This window comes from Marmota marmota, unplaced genomic scaffold (assembly GCF_001458135.2).
Source record: "Marmota marmota marmota unplaced genomic scaffold, marMar, whole genome shotgun sequence".
Taxonomy (NCBI): Eukaryota; Metazoa; Chordata; class Mammalia; order Rodentia; family Sciuridae; genus Marmota; species Marmota marmota.
In genome coordinates, this window is record NW_026000051.1 from 1,369,140 (window position 1) to 1,391,386 (window position 22,247).

Genomic DNA, 22,247 nt, shown 5'->3' on the forward strand with positions numbered 1-22,247 from the left:
CTGGCTGCTGCTGTAGATGCCGCGGGACCCCCAGGACGCCCCCGCCACACAGGCTGCTTCCATTTCCCCCGGCTGGCCGACCTCGGAAAGTGAATTCTCTGAAACCTCGGCCCCGGCTGCGGGCCTGCCCCCGGCCCCCAAAGGCCTGCTCCTCATCGATGAAGATCCAGTTGTTTCTCTTGGTGGGGGGAATGTCGCTGTTCTCTCGGGATGGTCTGGGCTCCCAGGCCTTGTCAGGCTTCTCATCCTCATCCGCATCCCATTTGCTGGCCTCGTGGCTGGACCCAGCCCGGGTGGAGGCCTTGTCCTCCAAAGTGGAAGGGGAGGCGTTGGCCAGGGCAGGGTCGTTCTCTTCGTCCTCATCCTGCTCAGGCTTCTCTGTGGCCAGCCGTGCACTCTCTTCCCCGAGCCCCCGCTTAACCTTCTCTAGCTCCTTCTCCTTCTCCTCCACTTTCAGGGCTTTGAGGACCGGTTTTTTGATGGGCCCTGACCTCCGGGTCCTGCCTGGCTGCTCCTGGTGCTGGCCACTGGAACTCCGGGGCTCAGGTGTCCATTCAGGCTCTGGGTCTGGCTGTTTGTCAGGACTCCCTTCCTTCTCCCAGGAGGCAGCACGGAAGGACGGCTCCTCCCGGGGCGCCTCCTGCTCAACACCCTTGGCTGTGTCGGGGGCCTTTGGCTGGTGGCCAATGTCCCAGCTGCAAAACTCTGGCTTTTTCTCAACTGGGACAAAGTCAGGCTCCAGCGGGGGACGCCTGAGGTTTTGGGCGTGGCCCCCAGGAGCGCCCGCCTCCTGAACATTTTCTTGGGGTGGAAATAAAAGCTCCTGGCCTATTCTTTGAGAAGAGATACAGCTGTCAAAGTCTGCTTGGGCCTTCTTGTCAAAAGCACTCAAGTACTCCTCCCCTCTCTCCTCAAAGAGATGGCGCTGGGCACTTACGCCCCCTGACCTTCCGGGGGAGGCAGAGTAAGAGCTTTCATTCCTGAAAAGGAACCAGAGAAATCAGTCAATGTGATTGGAGCTGGGTTCCTGGCTTCCATGCTGAACACAAAGCTCAGTTTCAGAAAGAAAAAAAAAAATGCCTTAAAAAAGAAAGAAAAACACAGCAAACACTTGCTCTATCTTTAAACACGTCTTAGAGCAGCTGGGCCATGGGGCCCTCCATGGCCTCTGAAGTCCGTGAGCGCAGAGAAGGCAGTGGCCACTGGGCAGGCTCAGCTTGCCACCCGGAGACAGAGAGAAGCTGGCGGTCCCCTGGAGCAAGCTGGAGCCTGGGAGTCAGCTGGAGTCGGGCCCCGGGCAGCAGAGCTAGCCCTGTTTACTCACCAAGGGGCAAGCCCACACCCCTTCCCTCGACCTGCCTGTCTGTGAGGCCCTCCCCGACTCCACATCCAAGACTGGCAGTCTGGGGCTCCTGCTGAGCCTTCAGCCCCCATCAGTAAAAGCCGTTCACACAGTATCCAAGCACAATCCATACCCCTTCCCGCCTCCCAAGGCAGCATCTCCTGGGACAGGGCCTTTCCCTTAGGACCAGAGAGCTGTCCTATAGCATCCAGGCAGCGGGAGCAAGTGTCATCTCACCTGACATGCACATCCACAGGCAAAGTGTCGCTTGACTTTGGGTGGGGCAATGAGTAGCCCTTGCTCTGCAGCGCCAGGTAGCCCTCTGGGCTCCAGACGGGAGCTGGATCGATGGCGGTCACTTTTCTTTCTTGGAGTGGGGGCACACAGCTCTGATCTTCAGAACGACATCCAGTCCCACTGAGGGACTCTTGGGGCATCATGGGCTTCATCAGTCCTGGCCAAGACAAAGGACAATTCTGAATCATGTCGTTTAGAAAGCCCCATGGCAACCAGCCAGCCACATGGAACAGTAAGTCTCTCGGCCTGCCCCTGGACACAGCACCCCACTCCAGAACAGTGGCCTTCACTCTTTTCTGACCAGGGACCCTGAGGCTACCTGACCTGTTCAAAGACCTGCAGAGACAAGCTGAGTTCTCAGACCAAGTGCCTGTATCAAAGGGTAATAAAACTGGGACATGCAAACTGGAAATGACAAGTGGAATCCCTCAGTGCTAACCAGAGGCCACGGGGTCAGCAAGCTGAGGAGTGCTGTGCAGCAGAGATGCTTGGAAGCTCTCTAGTTCAGACCTAGGCAGACGAGCCACATCCCAGAGAGCATGTGAGAATGGCAGCCAGCACTGTCTACTTCCGAATCCTTGCAGGAAGATTTAGGCTGAACTTATTTCCTTTTATCCCTAACTCCAAAAAGGATGGCAACACTACATATGGTGTATGGGGAGATTTTGGGAACGCGGTGAGGGAGGAGGGTGGCAGTTGAAAAATAACAAAAAACTGCTAACTTGGGCCGGGATTGGAGTTCAGTTGATAAAGCGCTTGCCTAGCACATGTGAAGCACTGGGTTCGACTCTTAGCCCCATATATAAATAAAATAAAGGTATTGTGTCCATTTACTATAAAAAATGTTAAAAACAAAACAAAAAAACTGCTAACTGCCAGATTGGACCAGCATATAGGTCCCACCAGCTGTAACTGGCTGGGCACCTGGACGAATCGTGCCTCTCCCAGCCTCTGCCCATGCCTGTCAGGTGGGGCAGTGGGGCTGGCACAGGTGCTGGCCAGGTCTGGGCCTACATCTGCAAGGAAACAGATCTGACTCTGAAATACTCAAAGCCCTATGACACTGTCGCGCCTGTCTCCTGACTGCAGCTCATCTGGTGAGAAGGTGGTTCAGCATCAGGCCAGCAGTCAGAAGCTCTGCACTAGCCATTGGACACTGCTCAAGTGCTGCTGACAGGGGGACTCCAGCACCGCTAGTCCGATTCAAGATGGGCGGGATTCCCTGGAAACCCACAGCCTCGTGCCTTGCATCACACATTCCTCATGAGGCACACATCGCCCTGTCTGTGGCTACACGAAGACCCGAAAACCCCTACTGTCACAAAAGGGCTGGGCAGAATAGATCAAATGTTCTGCTTGCAAAGCTGTGTTCACAAGAAAATAGTAACTTCCAGAAGCTGAAGACCAGAGCTACGAGTGCAGGAGCTGGAACACCCTGAAGAGCAGAAAGAAGGGCAGCTCAGCCTGGAAACCCTCAGGCTTGGTCTTCAGCACCCTCATAGGACAAGGAGTGCAGATGGAACCTGCTCAAAACAGAGACCCTCCAAAGTGCACCTGGACGAATTATGCCTCTCCCAGCCTCTGCCCATGCCTGTCAGGTGCACTGGAGAATGTGTGATTTTCAGCAGGGCTGAGTGCCTGGATCTGGGCAGGGAAAAGCACTCTCTTGGAATTTAGAAACCACATGGCTGCTTCCATGGGGATCTAGGCAGAAGGAGTCCAAATTTCTAACTCCCAGAATAGTCCAGAAACCTGCCATCAAGGGTGGTTCCAACTAAAGAGACTATGGAGGGACATGCCCTCAACCCGATTCCACACTGCTTCCTGAAACCAATCTAGATCCAAAACCACCAGAACACGTGTGCTGAGTATTCACCACGAGCTCACAGTGAGTCCTCAAGACTTCAGACAGCACAACCGTCTGGTAATCACTAGGAAATCACATTTGAAATAATTAAGAACATAAAAGGAAATTTTTTAAAAAACTTAAAAAAAAAAAAGAATACAAGGCTTATGAAACAAATTCTAATCATAAAAATACACAGTCACTGAAATTAAAACTCACTGAACAGAGCTGGGGCTGTAACTCAGTGGTAGAGTGCTTGCCTAGCATGCGTGAGGCACTGGGTTCGATTCTCAGTACCACATATAAATAAAATACAGGTACATTCACAACTAGAAAATATTAAAAAAAAAAAAAAAAAAAAAAAAAACCACCTCACTGGACAGTAATAAAAGTAGACAGACTCAGCTGGGGAGAGAAGTGTCCTGGGAACAGCCAGGGGCTTCCTGGAAGGCAACAAAGGGGTAACGCCTGCTCATTTTCACTTTCTCTGATTTAAGACACTTAAAAGACAGCATGGAAGGTACATAATAAACCTAGAGCAGGACCTAGAAAGAAAAGATAAAAGGAACAAGGAGGGTCTGGATGTCGCCCAGTGGTAGAGCCCTGGCAGATCACATCAAGGTCAGGACCTAAGTGCTACGGGCTACCCCAGTGTTCAGAGCCACAGCCGAAGGGGCCCCAGCAAACTTCCAGCTGCCAGCAAACTTCCAGCTGCCGGCTGATGATTGGCTCACAGCGGCCCCAGCAACATCTAGCTGATTGGCTCCTCGGCCCCAGCAACATCTAGCTGATTGGCTCCTCTGCGGTGATGCTCATTGGGCTGTTTCCCTGCCCTTTCAGACCACGGAGCTGCTCATTGGGGGACTTTTTTGGCTCCGCCCACGTGACCCAGCCAATCGGCCTCAAGAGCAGGAGGATTGTGGGAGGTGGAGAGAAGCTTGTGTGGGAGGGAGAGGCTTGTGGAAAGCCGGTGGTGGCAGTTGGGGCTCTGAGGGTTTTTCCTGAGAGGCTGTTTTGTTTGGCGTGTGTGGTTCTAAAAATAAAGTTAGTTTCTTTTGACAAGTGGCTCCTGATTGTGCCCAGCCAGACTGCGGCAAGGTCAGGACCTAAGTGCTACGGGCTACCCCAGTACCAGAAAGTAAAGACCTAAATACAAAGAAGAAAAAGGAACAAGGAGAGTCAATAACTTGAAGCAATTATCAGAAGAGAATCTTCCAGAAGTGGGGAAAGAGGTACACCTTAGATTCAAGCACAAGGACTCCCAAGCAGAGTAATCGGAGAGGTCCACCTGAACACAGCACATAGTGACAGAACCAAGGACACCCAAGACAAGACCAGACCTCGAAAACAGCCAGAGACAATACAGCACAGAAGACCTAAGAATGGATCAAGTTTTCAGCAGCAAGAGGAGCCAGAAGAAAACAGGAAGATCTGCACAGCACCCAGAGGAAGAGCACCCGCCTGCAGCTCTCTGTTCAGGCCAGCAACCCGAATGGCAGAAGACTGTCAGAGATGACACAGGCCCACCCCAGGTGAAGAAAGGCCATCGAGACAAGGGAACACACAGGCCCAGCTCAATAGCACAGAGAAGATGACAAAACAGTAACTGCCGGTGTGGGCACGAGAATAGAGACAGAGGTCAGCAGGTTCAGATGAAGGTGGAGACACCGAGTAGACCCTTCTGTAGGTCAAGAGGGCATGATAGGCTTTTCTTTTGGGGGGGCGGGGGGCAGTGCTGGGGCTGGAACCCAGTGTCTCACACATATTAGGCAATCACTCTACCACCAGATGTACCCAGTCCTCATGTTAGGATTTTAACGTCACTAACATAAAAAACAGAACGTAGAAGGGAAACACACACACACACATGGAAAGTGGGATAAGCGGAATGCATAAGACAGATTAATGGGAAAATCTAAATATAAAATTTGAATAAATGTAAAGGGAGCAACTTTGGTAGTTAAAAGCCATAGAATTTTCAGAGTAAGACCATATAGGTCTTGTATACAAAAAGTTATGCACTCCCTAGAAATAAGGACTCAGAGAAATGGCAGCAAAAAACTGAACAAAAGAGACTCTAAGTTCTAATCAAAAGGAAACTGACATCATCGTGCTACTATTGGACAAAGCAGATGGTAAAGGCAGAAAAACACCACCGGAGCAGGTGGTAGGTGACAACAGGAATAGATGTCATTCCACACTCTGTGCCTCCAAAGACGGACACTGCTGGAGAGTCCGACAAGTCCACGGCCATATTGGGAGCTTTGCTGTTGTTTTCTCTTTTTTTGTGCTACTGATTGGACCCAGGGCCTGATACACACTCACAGGCTCTACCAATGTACTAAGCCCCCAGCCCCTGGTGCAGGGTGATTCTACACACCTTTCAGTAACTAATCAAGGAGATAAAAAAATGTAACGCAAGAAACACTTGTACAACACAACTGGCAAGCTCGACTGAATGGACTCATCCAACAGAACACAGATTCTTTTCAGGCAAAAAGAATAAAGAAGAAAACAAACAGGAAAAAAATTAAAAACTGACTTTGTAACAGCCTACAAAGAAAACCTCAACAAATGTCAGCCAACCGAGAGTGGGCAACAAGGGCAAGCCTCTGAACACAGTCTGGTTTGTTATCTGTTTAAATAATGTTTTACTGGAAAACAATCAAATGCACTCATTCACGATTTGCCCATTGAAGAGCTGACCAAAGCCCATGACATGCGATGCCTGGCCACAGGCGAGAAGTCTGCTGGCCCCTGGCCCACATCAGACCATCATACCTGGCCACAACGCCGCAACACTGGAAACTGACACCATGAAGATCATCTTGAAAGTCAGAAATTATTGAACCAAGTGTCCAACACAATCACTTACAAGATAAACAGAATAATTTCAAGAGAAATAAAGCGGTAGAAAGAAGAAAATGATTAACTAAAACCCAAATAAAATAAAGGAAAAATAAGAAACCCCAATTCTGATTTTAAAAAGGCCTTAGACAAACCCTGGGAAAGACCAATGAAGGAAGAAAAAGAGACAATATGCAAAGACAGTGAGAATGTAAAGGGACTGTGTGAGGCAGCAAGACCTCAAAATCACTTTGAGCCATTTAAAATGCGGGGTCTTGCTTTCTTCCAGTAACTGTCCAGGACAGGAACACAACCTTACCTGCGCTCTGCAAGACACAGACCAGTCCTGGAGGCCAGAACGAACACCAAGGGCCTCGCTCTTGAGATGCCACCCTAACCACCCACTGTCCAGCCCTGTGCTCACCTGAAGGGTGCAGGGCTGAGGGGTAGAAGTCCACAGGGGTCCGGGTGGGTGTGATCCGAGGGTCCATGTAGGAAGGCATCATCATCCACCTGGGGTCGAAGCCCAGCATCTGGGGGTGGTGCGGGTAAAAGGTTCGCTGCGGGTGGGAAGGCGGGGGATACACCGGCTGCCAGTGTTGCATCTTGTACAGCTGCTCCTGACGCAGAAGAGAGACCTGATCAGACAGGGGTAAGCGACCATAGTCTCCAGCGTTCTGGCATGTGGCACAGAAAGCCCTCCAGGAGGGAGGAGACGGGCAGCTGCCTGGAGGGGAGCCCCAACAGCACAACCATCAGGCTGGAGTCTCCTAGGGCTGGGTGGGCAGTCGTGCCTACCACAACAGGGGCCAGGTACACTGGTGCTGCCCTTGACACATGAGGCTTCCATGTAGATCAAACGTCCCACTGAAACTGACCAACAGACCAGCACACTTCCCACAGGACCCTGGTCTATAGCCACGACCCAAGGACGGCCATCATTCCTGTCCCAGTCCCATCCTCTTCACCCATCCTCTACTCAGCAAGGGTCATCTTTTGCACCCAGCCGTTGGCTCTGAGCTTCAAAAGCACCTTCAGCGGTCCCCTGTGCCCTACAACCACTGACCTACCAGGGTACAGGTGGCCCACAGTGTCCTGTGGGACCATGCCTAATCTGCCTCCCTGGCTTCAACTCCATGACTGGCCCCAGCTCTCTGCTCCACACAGCTCTGCCTGCACATGCCGGGCCATGGAACATTCTAGGCCTGTCTGTCCCTAACTCTGGGTCTCCTTGGGAGGCCACCAAAAGACCCTTGAGCCCAGGCCCATCCTCTGGTCCCAAAGAACCGTACTTCCTGCAGTGCTTGGGGTTTGCAGGTGTGTCGCTGAGCTCCCTAAGTCACGAGCCCAGAAGGCCTGGTTGGCCTGGGAACAGGAATGAACAGCAGCAGTGACGGAGGGTGCTGACTTCCCCAGTGAACCCTGAGTCAGCAGCCCAGCAGGACTCATGGCAGATCCCAAGGATAGCCTGCCCCACAGGCTTCCAGCACATATCCTAGACTCTGCAAACCAAAGGCCACCTGTCCAGCTGGCTGTCCACTGGCACTCCCTGCACCTCTGAGGAACACTTAAGAAACAGAGCTCAGCAGTCAGGAGACTGGAGCTCCGACTCCAGCCACACTGCCTGCACCCACAGCTCCTCCTGTCTCACACAGCTCCCCAGGGGGCCAACCAGCCAGGCTGCCCTGGTGCTTGCAGGTGTCCTTCTACCCTCAGGAAGGGTTTCCCCACCACCGTCCTCCCTACTCCCCGTGAAGAATTGCCTACAGTCACTGTGACGGCAGTGTTTTGGCACAAGTAACTCCAGGGATCTGTCCCAAGGATGATCCTACTCCAAGCCCATGGACTACTCACAGGTCAGTGGGGCCCAGAGACGCTTCCTGGACGCCTGCAGCAGAGAAGCTGGGCTGACGGTTTTATAAGAAATCAAAGGAAATGCTGGGGAAAGGCTGAGGCCGTGGTCTGTTTTGCCAGAGCACACACATTGTGAAGAATCTTCGGTTGATGTTAATTAATAATAATGTATTACACACCCAAGCGCTGGGCTCCCACCAAGCGACTCCTCCATGTCAGCTCAGTTTCCACCCCAGGCTCAGTTCCCAGCAAGGCTGCGAGGCTGCCTCACTTAACAGCATGCTAAGCAGAGGGACTACCAGCCTGCGAGAGCACCAGGGCAGAACTAGCCATGTGAGTTTCTCCAGGGCCCAAAGCAGGTCCCCTTTAAGGTTTACAAAAGGCTGACTGCAATGGTGCTGGTGTTTCTCAGTTCACAGGCATCACTGTCACACCACACGAGGCTCCTACTGCCACAGTGAAGCAGTCTTTGCCCTTCCTGGATCACACGTGGAGAAGCAGGGGCTTAACAAGCCTAGCCAACCAGGGCACCACGGGCCACAGCTACATGTGACTAGTCAAGAACCGCCACTGGCACAGGAACCCTAGACACTCAGGAACCCCGTCCCACTTGACAGCTCCTGGTACAGCCCACAGCCTCTGTCCTGGAGGACCCCATGGGTCCCCAGCGTGTGAGAGGTCGCTGCTCTTCAACCTAAGCCAGTGGAACTCAACGTGTACCCCACTACCTCATGTCCTAGAAAACCACAACAAGGTGGTATTCATTCGGGGGGCACCTAGCACTGGGAAGAATAATGGTGGGGTGGTCTACAGAGTCACAAATTTGGAATGTGACCCCTGCACGACTGTGTGGTAGCGGGATGCATGAGGGCAACAGCGGGATGCATGAGGGCACGGGAGGGGCCATCGCTCGGTGCTCACCTGCTGCTGCTGCTGCTGCTGCTGCTGGCGCTGGAACCGTGGAGGAAGGGACTTCTGATACTTGCTGAATTCCTGTGCAGGGGATGCGGACTCCCTGGCCTCCTCCTCACTGCTGCTGCTCTGACCCACAGCTGGGGAAGCTGTGCGTGCCTCCTCTGAGAAAGTGGAGGGGGCTTCCTGGGTAGGGAATTCTGGGGAGCCTAGAGAATGAGCAAGCAAAGAGAAGCCACAATGAGCTCACAGCACTCAGGTGACCAATGGCTGAACAGCAAGTGCTTCTCTTGTGGGCAGGAACATTCTGTGCAGGACTCAGTGCTGGGCCCAGCCCAGACTACATACTCCTTGGGCACCAGCTCCTGGATTACCCACAGGACACTGTGAGCGGGCTGTACCCACAACTACGTTAGAGATGGGGACAAGGACCAGGAGGTCAGCGGACGTGCATGTGATCAGAGTCAGCTATGAGTGGAGGTCTGATAGAGGACTCTGGTAGCCCGAGAGTGGCCGTTCCCCAAACAGGACGAATCCCCCATGTCCACAGGTGGTGTGACCTGGGCACAGGTTTAGTTTCTCCTTTTGTGTTCCCTCCTTTGTAAGGAAGGATAGCAGTCACGCCCACTCCACAGGACTCACGTGAGGACCGAATGAGACAGTGAACAGTGCCTGCCCAGGAGAAATGCTCCCCGCAGTCTCTCTACTGCCCCTCCCCGAGTACTGAGACTGTGAAAGGAGAGCAGAGCTGGGCGCGGTGGCACACGCCTGTAATCCTAGCAACTCGGGAGGCTGAAGTAGGAGGATTGAAAGTTCAAAGCCAGCCTCAAGTCTCGAAATAAAAAATTTTCAAAAGGGCTGGGTATGTGGCTCAGTGGTAAAGTGCCCCCTGGATTCAATCCCTGGTACCAGAAAAAAAAAAAAAAAAACAAGACAGAAGAAAACTTGATTTCTCTGAGCTTCTTGGCCAGGGCACATGGCTACCAGATCAAACATTTCAGGGCCTGTGTCTAATATGGGCCCCTGTCTCCTAACAAGAGGTGACATGAGGGGACTGAAGGAGATGACAGAGACACAGCTGGCTTTCCTGGAGAGCGCCCCCTACTACTACGTCTGTCGGTCTTGCAGCACTGTGCAAGCTCTGGCACAGGGAGAATGCATTCTAACAAGAGGTGGGCTCCTCCCCTCTGCATAAAAGGACCCTGTGCTTTGTGAATGTCCTTTATCATCTGTGCCTCGTGTAACTGCACAGTAATGGTAACAGCCACAAGAATGACAAGAGGGAGACTATCAGCAAGACTACTCAGGCCTTCCAGACACTCCCACCCAGCACCATCCCCCGCCCTGCACATGTGCAGCATCTCACATGCCCCTCAGCATGCAAGCAGGTGCCACGCTTTAGAGAGGCGAGGCATTTCACCAGCTAGATTAAGAACCCAAAACAGGACCAGACCCAGGCACGTGACCCTGGCCTCTATTCTGGCGCTTTCAATGTAATCCAGCCCTAGCTACAGGCTGCTAAGAAGTCGGAGAATGGGAACAGCAAACCACTGCCCAGTCCAAGGTTCCAGCTGGCGGGAGGACCTGCCTCTTACCTTTGCAGACAGCAGGGCCATTTTCTTGTGGGGGGGCCTTCTCGGTGCCTGGGGACCGAGGTACCTCCTTCTCCACCTGCTTCTGGGCCTCGCTGGCCTTCTGGGCCTCGCTGGCCTTCTGGGCCTGCTTGCACTTCTGGTCTAGCTGTTTGAGCTTGGCAGCGCAGGCTGCCAGCCTCTCCTCCCGGGCTCGGCGCTCCTCCTCTTCCCTGCGCTTTCGTGCCCGCTCCACGGCCTCGGACATCTCTGACTGAATGAACTTCTGCCTCGGGGGTGGCTTATCCTCCTTGTCCTCGATAGACTGTTGCCGGAACACACTGCCCACTGAGGATTTCTGCTAAGAGAACAGAGCCTCTGATGAGATGGTGGGTCACAAACCCAACAAGCAGGGGCCACTGCCTCTGTGGGATTAGTTCTCCTTCCAGCGATCCTTGAACACCTTTGAGAAGCAGCACAGTGGCACCACAGGCAGACCTGGGTTTTATTTACTTATGTTTTAAACTTCTAAGGATGGAAGCCAGAGTCTTCTATGTGCAAGGCAAATGCAATATCACCTGGACCTAGGTTTTAGTCCTGCTCTGTCCCTGACTATGTTGAAATGTCATTTAGTCATTCATTTGTAAAATGGGGCCAATAAAGGAAGCCCTGGGGATTGTGCAGGTGAAACAGGTGCTCACAAGTACTCAGCTCTGTGGTGGACACGAGATGATTTCACCATTGCCAACAAGCACACAAGACTAGGGTGTCCAAGGGTGCAGGAGTCAACAAGCATCACTCCTTAGTCATAAAACCATTCTTCTGCTCCATGAAAATACACGAGTCCCTGAGTAAACAGATCCATGAGAAAATGAAATTCACTGTGAGACATACAGCTTCAAGTTGGTCTTTATACAGAAATGAAAAAGCTCATCTCAAAGTGTCCCTTTGAGATGCACCTCCATTCCTGAGCCTCTTGCTAGTTGCCGGTCACAGGGTGAGCATGGTGCTACACATGCAGCATGAATATCCTCAGCACCAGGGGGGTGTCTCCCTGGCCTGCAGGGTGCAGATGCACCCCTAAATGGCATCAAGGGGGGAGATGTGCAGCCGTACCCCCTCAAAAAAAAAAAAAAAAAAAAAAAAGATGCCCTGTTTTGAATGGTGTTTACAAAGGCGTCAAGGCCACTGAGCAGAAATAAGCAAGAGCTCTGTCGTCTTGTACGGGTTAACTGAACCTCAGTAGGAGGAATAAGCCACATGTGCTGTATTTGAGACATTTTCTCCTAAAACCAACCTCTTACAATTAGAGATAATTACTATAATCAGAAGATTAAAATTCCAAATGAAAAGCAGGAAGGTGATTTTTACATGATATACTCTGGACCCAACTGTGCACTTTCCTTATACTTTGCCATTGAACATGAACCACTGCCTGTGCCAGGGGCAGGGCTACTCACTGATCTCTGCAGGGCTCATACCATTAACCACTTGCTCGCTGGTGCTCACCCACCCTCCAGGTGAACCCCAACACAGCCTTACACTTGGGTTATTCCACTTAGACAATTTCCTAGAAACAGAACCACAAACTCTGTGTCCACTGTCAAGACCTCTGGTGCATCCACTATGCTGCCCTATGGCTATCCATCATTTCATATAATAGCCAGTGATTTGGTTAGAATACACTTGGGTGCATAAATTATATAGATTTTGTTCCTGTTGCCTTTTCCAGTTAACTTCTAGCATATGACCAGATTAAAGTGAAACCTTTTGAATACTGAGCTACCCCAATCAATGTATGAGTGAAAATTTAAACCCCCTGCAAGATAATTTCCAGGAGTGGCACTGTATGCATTCTATTTTCACTCTGTTGCCCTATGCCCAGCACAGTGCCTGGCATACCAAGTACTTAATAAGACTGAAGGTAAGAAAGTGCAGAAGGAGAACCCAAATTGAAAATGGCAAGTTCACCTAGACTACTCAAAATAGTGCCTCTTCTACCCAGTCCACAGCCTCCTGAACAATTCAGCCCTGATGCCACTAGCTGTGACCAGGTCATGTAGGTGTCTGGGGCCAGGGAGTCATACTGGCTCAGTGCAGGTGGCTCTAGCCAGCAAGATCAAAGTGGATGGAGAGGTGGCCTCATGAGGGAGGCGGAGCCCAAGTGGGCAGAGAGGACAATCATGAGGAGAGCACTGAGCAGGGACATTCAGGGCACTGTGAAACAGGGGTGATGTCAGAGGGGAGGGCACTTGCGCAGGCAGGGAGGGGCAGCAGAAGGGGAAACCAGTCCCAAGCAGGTGCTGAGCCAGTAAGGATAAAACCTAGGGATAACATGACTTCTCACTGCTGCAGGAAAGAGAACCAACCAACAGAGAGGAGAGGATTCCCTGGAACTGGAGGCAGTCCTGCAACCTCAGGGTTTCCAACAGAGACAGATCCAGAAAGAGCACAGGTCTGAACACGCGTGCTGACACACACATTCCGCGTCCAGGAGAAGGCCCAGGAACAGAGACACCCAATAGCAGGGGGCTCCCAGAGCCTAGATACTGGTTTCTAAACATAATGTCAATCAAAGGAACCAGGACTTCTTGAAGAAAGGGTAAATCCAGGGCAAAGTGAGGTCTAAGATAGGAGGAGTGTGGACTGGGTTATCCTCCAGAAAGAAAGGAGTGCTGAACACAGGCCAGAGAGGCTCCCAAAGCCAAACCAGACAATCTAGGTATCAAGGTTACAAGTCACTGAAAAAATAAACAACGGTAAAGGGATGTACAGTCTTGTTTTTTTTTCCCGCAAGTTTCTTGTCAGTAACTGAGAAATGAGTAACTCTAAAGCCAAAATGTGGCAGATGCCACATCAACCATGAAATCAAAGCACATGTCCCCAAGGCCAATGTCAAGGCAAGGTCACCAGGTGGAAAGCAAAGAAGAACCTGAGAATCTGCTGCCAGGACAGGAGCCTTAGGCCCAGCACACACGCACCAGACAGCCCAACCTGAGGGATGTCTCACTGGCCTGCAACTTCAGAAGCCCCCAGGCCAGGAGAGAGGGAACTGGCTGAGCACGGGTAAGTGTGACATGTGGCTCTGAGCCAGATTCCCTGGTACAAAGGACCTTAGGTGACAGCTGGGAACGTGATAGCTCTGAGGACTAGTCGGCAGAATCAACACTCCCCCCTGGTTTTGACCAAGGTCACCTCGGAAGAGTGTCAGTGCTCTGCAGCAAGAGAACTGATCAAGTTGGCTCGGAAAAAATCTTCTTCATATTATAATTCCAATTATTCTGTAACTTTGTGATGCTTAAAATAAGCAGAAGAAATGTTTCCCAGGACTTTTCAGGAACCCAGCCACGTTCTCGGTGAAGTGCAAAACAGAGGTCAGAGGCTAGAAGACCTGTTGTCATCTTTGTCTTTGAAACTCTAGGCAAGTGAATTTTGAGAGTGAGAGTGGGAAAGAGACAGGGAGGAAGGGAGAGTCCCAGCAAAACAGCTAGGTGCAGAACCCCCCAGGTCCACAGTACCTGGTAGTCTGGGCCTGATGCCCAGCCATGAAGCTTTCTGGAAGGTGGCTGAGGCTCCGGCACCTTTCGGGCAACACGGGATATACCCACAGCTTCGCCCCAGTCCTTCCCTTCCTCTTGAGTGCGCTTGGCATCAGCACTGTCTGCAGAGCTCAGGGACAACTGTCGCTGCGTTCTCGGGTCCCAGCTGTTCCTAGGACAAATGGTACTCAGCATGAAGTATTCCCAGGCAGTCAAGCATGTCTGATCCCAGCAGTCAGGGGCCCCGGGGAGCACTGAAGCCAGCTGTGTATACACCAATCTCCCCTATCAAACAGATCCCCCCCGGCCCTCTGCACATGAGCCCCCAAACCCAAAACCAGCACTGCCAGGTCACTCTCACACAAAGTTTCAGGCAGGGCACGTGACACTTGTTACTTCACTGACTGCGGAGAGACACCCTGGTTACCCCCAATGAAAGAGCTGACACTGAGCCTCAGAGGTTAGCAGGCTCCTCTTGCAGGCAGGAGCCAGCAACTTAGAGGCAGGACTCTGCATCCACAGACTGCAGCTCCTCCTGGGCTCTGCACAGGGAGGGGCTCAACCAGAACCCCAAGGAACAGAGGGCGGAGCTGGAGGAGGAGCAGAGAAGGAACACCTCGCACAGAAGGGGGCACGAGGGGCTTCACAGGAGGGACAAGGTGCAGTCCAGTGCAGCAGCCAGACACAGGTGCACCTGCAGGTGCCCGTGAGGCAGTCCAGGACCAGGAAGGGCTGATAGGGACGGTTAATGTACACACCATGCGTGTCTGCACACACACCAGTAGCAGGCAGGAGCATGACACAAGGAAGGTGCATGAGGAAAAGGTAGAAAGAGCAACTGCTAAGGGCCTCTGACCTGCCCATCAGAGAAGACCTGTTTCAGGCAGGTAAGTAGACACAGTACAAGCACAGGTGAGAGAAAGGAGACAACACTGTTGGCCTCTGGGTGGTCAGACAAGGAGGGTGCTGGCCCTATGGGCCCCAAAGACAAAGAGGAGGACGTGGCAGAGGCAGGGAGGTTCCAGGAGCCCATCACCCATGAGGAAATAAAGACTGGGAAATACATAAGGGAGTCTCTCGGAGTTGGACACCATCACCCAGCTCAGGGAACGCTGGAAGAAGAGCAGGTCTGCGGGGGGCCGGGGGGGGGGTCCATTTGAACATTCTTGAACTGAAGGTATACTTGGTCACAGCTAGGGGCAAAACTAGGCCCAAAGTCCATGCCTAACTCCATGTCAACTGAGGGACAGAACAACTGTCCTGCTGCTCCCATGAGACTGCAGCATTCATGTCTTTACTTCCAATTTAAATTCTTGGTCACATTCCTCTGAGCGCCATGTTCCGAGAACTGACCCAGAGACACAGCCCAGCACATCAGCTAGTTCATTCTTTTGTGTCTCACTAGAAACAAGTGATTGAAGCTTGTCCCTGGCTCCCTCCAGAAGAGGGGCACTAACAGCAGGGGCTTCAGAGCAGAGAGGGAATAACAAGCAAAAGACTCACAGGCTCCACCGCATGAATGTGCAGTTACTGATGAGAAAACAAGTGGAAGAACGCCTGCCATAACTAAGCACTGCCACCTGAGGCAGGGCAGCAGTGAGCATGCTTTAAAAAAAAAAAAAGTGCAGGCCAGGCGCGGTGGCCACACCTGTAATCCTAGCAGCTTGGGAGGCTGAGACAGGAGGATCGCAAGTTCAAAGCCAGCCTCAGTGAGGCGCTAAGCAACTCAGTGAGACCCTGTCTCTAAATAAAATACAAAATAGGGCTGGGATGTGGCTCAGTGGTCAAGTGGCCCTGAGTTCAATTCCCGGTACCCTCTGCCAAAAAAAAGTGCAGTGGTCATGTGGCAAGGAGATGGGCAGTTCTGCAGAGGCAATGAGGGCAGAAAAACCGCAGGACAGCCACAGGTATCACATCACTTCAACAGCAGCAGCTGGAGCTACTGACACCAAGATGAGAACTAAAGAATCCAAGTGCATGATGCAGTATTTTCCAATGGGCACTGGGTGAAAGCAGTCCAGTGACACAGGCCAACACCAGAAGAAGAATGAGGAGCTCCAATGAGTGTGGGACCTGGCATCGCCCCACCTCCTGCTGCCCTTCTCCCCAGCACTGGGCAGCATGCTCAAGCCCCTGGAGATCCTGGAGGGAGGCAGCTGAACCTAGGTGGCTTTCCAAACTGCCTGGCCACAGAAGCCTTTCTGGGCATGACACCATAAATGCTCCATGGAAGAAGCCGTCTGCATAACACTCAAGAAAACACGAGTCCAGGTCAAGAGATTCAAGGCACAGGTCCTGGTCATGCCTAGATACAAAGCCTGGCTCCATTCCTGAGCAGCTGTCCTCAGATATGATTTCATATCTGCAAATCGGAAATCATATTTGCCCCTGCAATGCCGCTGTGGAAACCAGGAAATGCACCTGGCACAGACCGGCTCACGGCAGCACCAACATGCAGGGATGCATTCCCCATGGCTGAGGTCAGGTGACACTGGACGCATGCTAGGAGCTGGAACAGGGCACCTTACCACTTTGGCCGGCCATCCTTCCCAACCTCTTCCTCCTCTTCATCATCGCTGAACTTCAATTTCTCTGAATAGTCTACTTCTTCGTGGAGGCCTACAACAACAAGAGGGCCCAGGAAGATTTTGAAACAAAATGAGAACATTGGTGTTGCTCACCTGCAGGTGACCGGGAAGGGAGGTCCTGCAGTCCAGCAGGAGCAAAGCAGCTAGGTTAGACAACAACTGTTAATTCTGCTCAAAATGTTTTTAAAATGTTATTTCAAGGCATAGAAAAGTGAGCAAAGCAGGCAGAAACCAAACTGCAGTCTGCCCTAGCGGCACGGAACCTCACTGGGAAATGCTCAAGGCACAGTCTTGCTCCAGGAACCCCCACCCCACACAGCCCGGTGGCAGAAAGTGTTCATTAACTGGCATGTGGGTAGACAAATCGTGATGGTGCACACAACAGGATGACCACCATGCTGGGCGAGAAGCCACTCTCTGCAAGACTCCCTGCACGTGAAATGTGCAGAATATGCAAATCCACCGGCTCGGGGAGAAGAAGAGTCAGTCACCAAGGGACTGGAGGTTGGTGGTACTGCTACAGCACAGGGTGATGGGACCATTCTGGAGTGGGAGCCTGGTGATGTTTGCACCTTATGACTAACTAAAAGCAACCCAATAGGAGATTTTAAAGGGGCAAATTTCTTGTTATATATGAAAATTTGTTATGTGACTCTTATCTTTCAAAATGAGGAACAAAAAAAATCCAATTAAAGGGCAGAGTTGGAGTTGAAAAAGCAACTTATGGATCCATGCTGTCCGCTAATGACCACTTTAAATATAAATGGCTTGAAAGGCAAACGATATGCAACGAGAGCAACATGGGAATTCAGACCATGGGTGCTGACACAGGGCAAGGGGGACTGCAAGAAACACACCAGAGCTGGGCATGTGGCCACATCTGTAAGCCCAGCAGCTCAGGAGGCAGAGGCAAGGGGATCGCAAGTTCAAAGCCAGCCTCAGCAACTCAGCAAGGCCCTAAATAACTTAGTGAGCCCGTCTCTAAATAAAATATAAAACTGGCTGGGGATGTGGCTCAGTGGTTAAGCACCCCAGGGTTCAATCCCCGGTACCAAAAAAGAAAGAAAGAAATACCACTGGAGACAAGGACCTCAAAACTATAAATGTGTGTATGTTTAACGACAGCTTCAAGATAAAAGAGGCAGAAACCAACGGAATTAAAAGGTAAGGATACAAATCTACAAGGGGTAAACATACAGGGTCTGAAAGGTGCCACCGACCAATGTGAGCAGGCTGTCATTTACAGACCAAGACACCCAGGAACAGAACGTGGCGTGGCTTTCAACCCCTTATCAGCAAAATGGGAACCACATCTGCCCCTGTGAGGCTGCTGCGGAAACCAGGAAGTGCACCTGGCACAGTGACCAGCTCACGGCAGCACCAACAATCAGGAATGTGTTTCCCATGGCTGAGGTCAGGTAACACTGGGCACATGCTAGGAGCTGGGATGGGGCATCTCACACATTCCTTTCAAGAGCACTTGGGATTTTCTCCAAGGTAGATCATTACCCTAGTCATAAAATAAGCCTCTATGAGTTCAAAAGAACTAAAACCATACAGAATATGCTGACTATGATAAAACTATTAGAAACATAGAAATGCCTCAATAATTAGAATGAGAACATTTAGAATTGGTATAAAAACCAGTAATAAACCCAAAAGGTAAGTCTATGTAAAGATTAATAAAACTAATAATTCCTTGGCAGAATGGAACAAGAAAGAGAAGACAAGTATCACCAAATTATCAGGAACAAAAGAGGGTCCGTCACAACAGATCCTACAGACATCAAAAGGATAAAGAGCCAGGCACAGTGGATACACCTAAAATTCCAACAACTCAACTAGCAAGACCCTATCTCAAAATAAAATAGAAAGGGCTGGGGATATAGCTTAGTGGTAGAGTCTCTAGGACCCAAAAATAAAAACAAAAAGCCTGGAAATATCTATATTTTTAATTTCACAGGGTCTCACTATGTTGCTTAGGCTAGTGCTGAACTCCTGGGCTCACAACATCCTCCAGTCTCAGCCTCCCAAGTTCCTGCAACTACAGATATGTGCCCCCGCACCCAGCTTTTCTTTTCTCTTTCTTTTTGGTGGTGGTGCTGGGGATTGAACTCAGGACTTTGCGCGTATTAACCATGTGCTCTATTAGCAAATGAACATAACAGAAGATGCTCATGGCCTCTACAGTGGGAATTATACAACACTGTTGAGGGAATGAAAACCTAATAAAGAGATTCGCCAGGCTCCTAAAACTGAAGATTCAAAATTGAGGTGTCGCTTATCTGGATATAGACTCAACAGGTTCTAACCAAAATGCCTGCAGGCTCTTTGTAAATACTCATAGTTGGTTCTAAATTTGCATGAAAATGCAAAGAGCTTGAATAATCAACAATGCTAAAAAAAAAAAAAAACAATGTTACACTACCTGAATTCAGGATTTCCTATAAAGCTACAGTGTGCAACTGGCATCAAGACTAACACACCATCACTCACATGGTCAAAAGATTTTTGGCAAAAGTGTCAAAAAAGCAATTCAATATAGGGACAAGAAAGTCTCAACAACAAATAGTAGAGGGAAAGTGTGCATCCATGTAGGGAAAGTGATCCCAGACTGTTGCACTACAGCCCCACGAAGATGAGTCCAACCTGGACCAAGACCCAAAGCAACAGGCAAAGCTAAAAGACTTCAGGGGTCTTTTTCAACCAAGTAGAGGAGCAGTTCCTAAAAAGGACACAGAAGTGATAATCATAAAAAAAGTTTGTAAATCAATCTGCGTCCAAGTTAAAAACTTTTGCTTATCAAAAAAGAGCTTTAAAAAAAAAAAAAAAGACTGAAATAGAAAAAAAAAAAGTGCAATGTGAAGTCGCAAAGGACTAGTAGTAATCTAACATGGAAGAAAATGAAGTCACACAGGCACTGGGCAAGGGTGAACCGCGAGGCGCAGCAGAGCACAGGATACCGTCACCAGCCCCGTGCAAGAGTAGATCAGAAGCGCAATGAACCAGGACGGCTAAGACCACAAGGACAAGCCCCAAAATGTGAGGATGCCAAGCACTGAGCTCCACAGCCTGCTGCACGAATATGACATGGTACAACCACAGGGAGAGGCTGGCGGGCTATGAACTCCATCGAATTAACTGCAGGCCTACCCTCAGGCTCAGCAGCCCTGCTCAGGGATGTTGATCCAGGAGGAATGAAGATTTCATTCTTCATTTTGTTGCTGTTGTTGCTGTTGTTGTTTTTTCCATGGTACAAGAGATTAACTCAGGGGCACTCAACCACTGAGCCACATCCCTAGCCCTATTTTGTATTTTAGAGACAGGGTCTCACTGAGTTGTTTAGGGCCTCACTAAATTGCTGAGGCTGGCTGGAACTTGTGATCCTGCTGCTTCAGCCTCCCAAGCCACTGGGATTACAGGTGTGCACCACCATACCTGGCATAAAGTTAACATTTTATTTTTTTTTAATTGTAGATGGACATAATACCTTTCTTCAAATTTATTTTTATGTGGTACTGAGGATCAAACTCAGTGTCTCACACATGCGAGGCAAGAGCTCTACCACTGAGCTACAGCCCCAGCCCAGATACCATTCTTAATGGGACTTTCAAAAGGATAAAACAATTTCAGTAAATCAATACAATAAAACACATCTCAAGCTGAGCACGGTAGTGTACGCCTGTAATCCCAGCAGCTTGGCAGGCTGAGGCAGGAGGATCACGAGTTCAAAGCCAGCCTCAGAAACAGCAAGGCACTAAGCAACTCACTGAGAACCTGACTCTAAATAAAACACAAAATAAGGCCAGAAATGTGGATCAGTGGTCGAGTGCCCCTGAATTCAATCCCTGGTACCAAGGAAAAAATAATAATAATAATGATAATAATAAAAACACATTTTAGCACTTGGAAAGTAATGACAGATATGCCTAAGAATGATGACTATCAAAAAACAAAAAATCATACAGGGGTGGGGATGTAGCTCTGTGGTAGAGCACTTGCCTAGCATATGCAATACCCTGGGCTCAATCCCACACAAAAAATAAAATTAAAAAACCATTATACAGGTTTAGAATTGTATGAATCCATTCATTTGATGTTCTACAATAGGCAAAATTAATCTACAGCGAAATCAATCAGAAGACTTGGAACCTCTTGGGTAGAGTCAGGAAGGCCAACCGACTAAGAAGGGACCCAGGGAATCCTCCAGTGGTGAGAATCGTCCATCTTTTCACATGGATGCTCACTGCAAGCGTATCCACTGAACAAACCCCACAGGAGACCCTGTGCTTTTACAATGTAATTAGAACTTAGCTGAAAACAAAGAATCAGGCTGGGGAGGGGAGTGGGCAGAGATAAAGGAATAAAAACAATGCAATGCTGGTACTTCCTGAAGTTAGGTGACAAATAGCTAGAAGCTTGTTCCTTTTGATTTTTAAAATTTTCCATTGTCAAAAGTTCTTTGAGGGCTGGGGCTGGGGCTCAGTGGTAGAGCACTTGCCTAGCATATGTGAGGCACTGGGTTTGATCCTCAGACCACATAAAATAAATAAGTAAAATAAAAGCATTGTGTCCATCTATAACTAAAAATAAATAGATAAATAAGTTCTTTGAAAAGTTAACATCAAAATCTCCCACAGCTCTAAGATCAAGAGCGAAGACCAAAAGAAGATCCAGCCTGCTCAGGAAGTCACCGGGTCTAACTGCAAATGCAGACGCACAGGCCTGAACCCGCTGCCTCCTCAGGGGCCAGTGTGCCACAGGGGCAAGCAGAGTGGGCCTCCAGCTTGCCCGCCCTCCGGCCACACCCACCTGCCCAGCCGTCGTCAGCATCGGTGTCCAGGTCATCCAGGCCCTTCAGGTTTTCGGCATTGATGATGGTGGGCCGTGGTGCCCGCTCCACCAGCTGCCTCAGTGGGCGGATGGGGCGGGTCAGCCCCAGCCTGCTCTCTTTCCTGAGGGGAGAGAAGTCCACATGATGGGCCGTGAACACACAGGGAAGCACAAACACTTTCCCAAAAATAAACCCTACATTGCACAGGTTCATTTTTGAGCTAATATTTACACTGTTTCCTTTTAAAAGAAATACATAATAAGCAAACACCCAGTGGGAAGCTCTGCCTCCCCAGTGCTGAACTCTAGCATGGCCCAAGCCCTCAACCTGCCCCACCCCACAGCCCACACAGCCTGGGGGCTGGAGTGGCTTTGGGTCTGTGCGGTCTCCAGTGTCAGCCCCACCAGGAGACTCTGTGCACTGTACTGTGGAGCTCACTTACCCATCTTGGCCATTGATCTGGAACTGTCTAAAAGGAGCACGGGGTTCCAGGCGGAGCTGAGGAAGAGGGAAGGAGCCTCGGTCCACTGGACCCTGGTTCTCTGATGACTGTGGCGAACACATCTGAAACATAACACCAACAAAGAGGGTTTCTGGCAATGACCCAAATGCCAAGC

At 50.4% G+C, this 22,247-nt stretch overlaps 1 protein-coding gene across 17 annotated transcripts in view; it reads right to left on the bottom strand.

Moving 5' to 3' along the window:
- The window catches only part of Prrc2b (proline rich coiled-coil 2B), a 78,502-nt gene that overhangs the window by 20,635 nt on the left and 35,620 nt on the right, over window positions 1-22,247 (bottom strand). For 8 of the 17 annotated variants that reach the window (XR_007351152.1, XM_048812855.1, XM_048812862.1 and 5 more), the window contains exons 8-15: window positions 22,073-22,194; window positions 21,609-21,751; window positions 16,737-16,827; window positions 14,188-14,380; window positions 10,694-11,030; window positions 9,108-9,307; window positions 6,757-6,970; window positions 1,580-1,796 (exon numbers count right to left, since the gene is read on the bottom strand). Coding sequence is in view for 16 of the 17 variants with exons in the window: in XM_048812855.1 (XP_048668812.1) it covers window positions 1,580-1,796; window positions 6,757-6,970; window positions 9,108-9,307; window positions 10,694-11,030; window positions 14,188-14,380; window positions 16,737-16,827; window positions 21,609-21,751; window positions 22,073-22,194 (1,517 nt within the window). In the remaining variant the exon portion in view is untranslated. The remainder of the gene's footprint in view (window positions 1-1,579; window positions 1,797-6,756; window positions 6,971-9,107; window positions 9,308-10,693; window positions 11,031-14,187; window positions 14,381-16,736; window positions 16,828-21,608; window positions 21,752-22,072; window positions 22,195-22,247) is intronic. The other 9 variants (XM_048812853.1, XM_048812864.1, XM_048812866.1 and 6 more) reach the window with 7 other exon arrangements.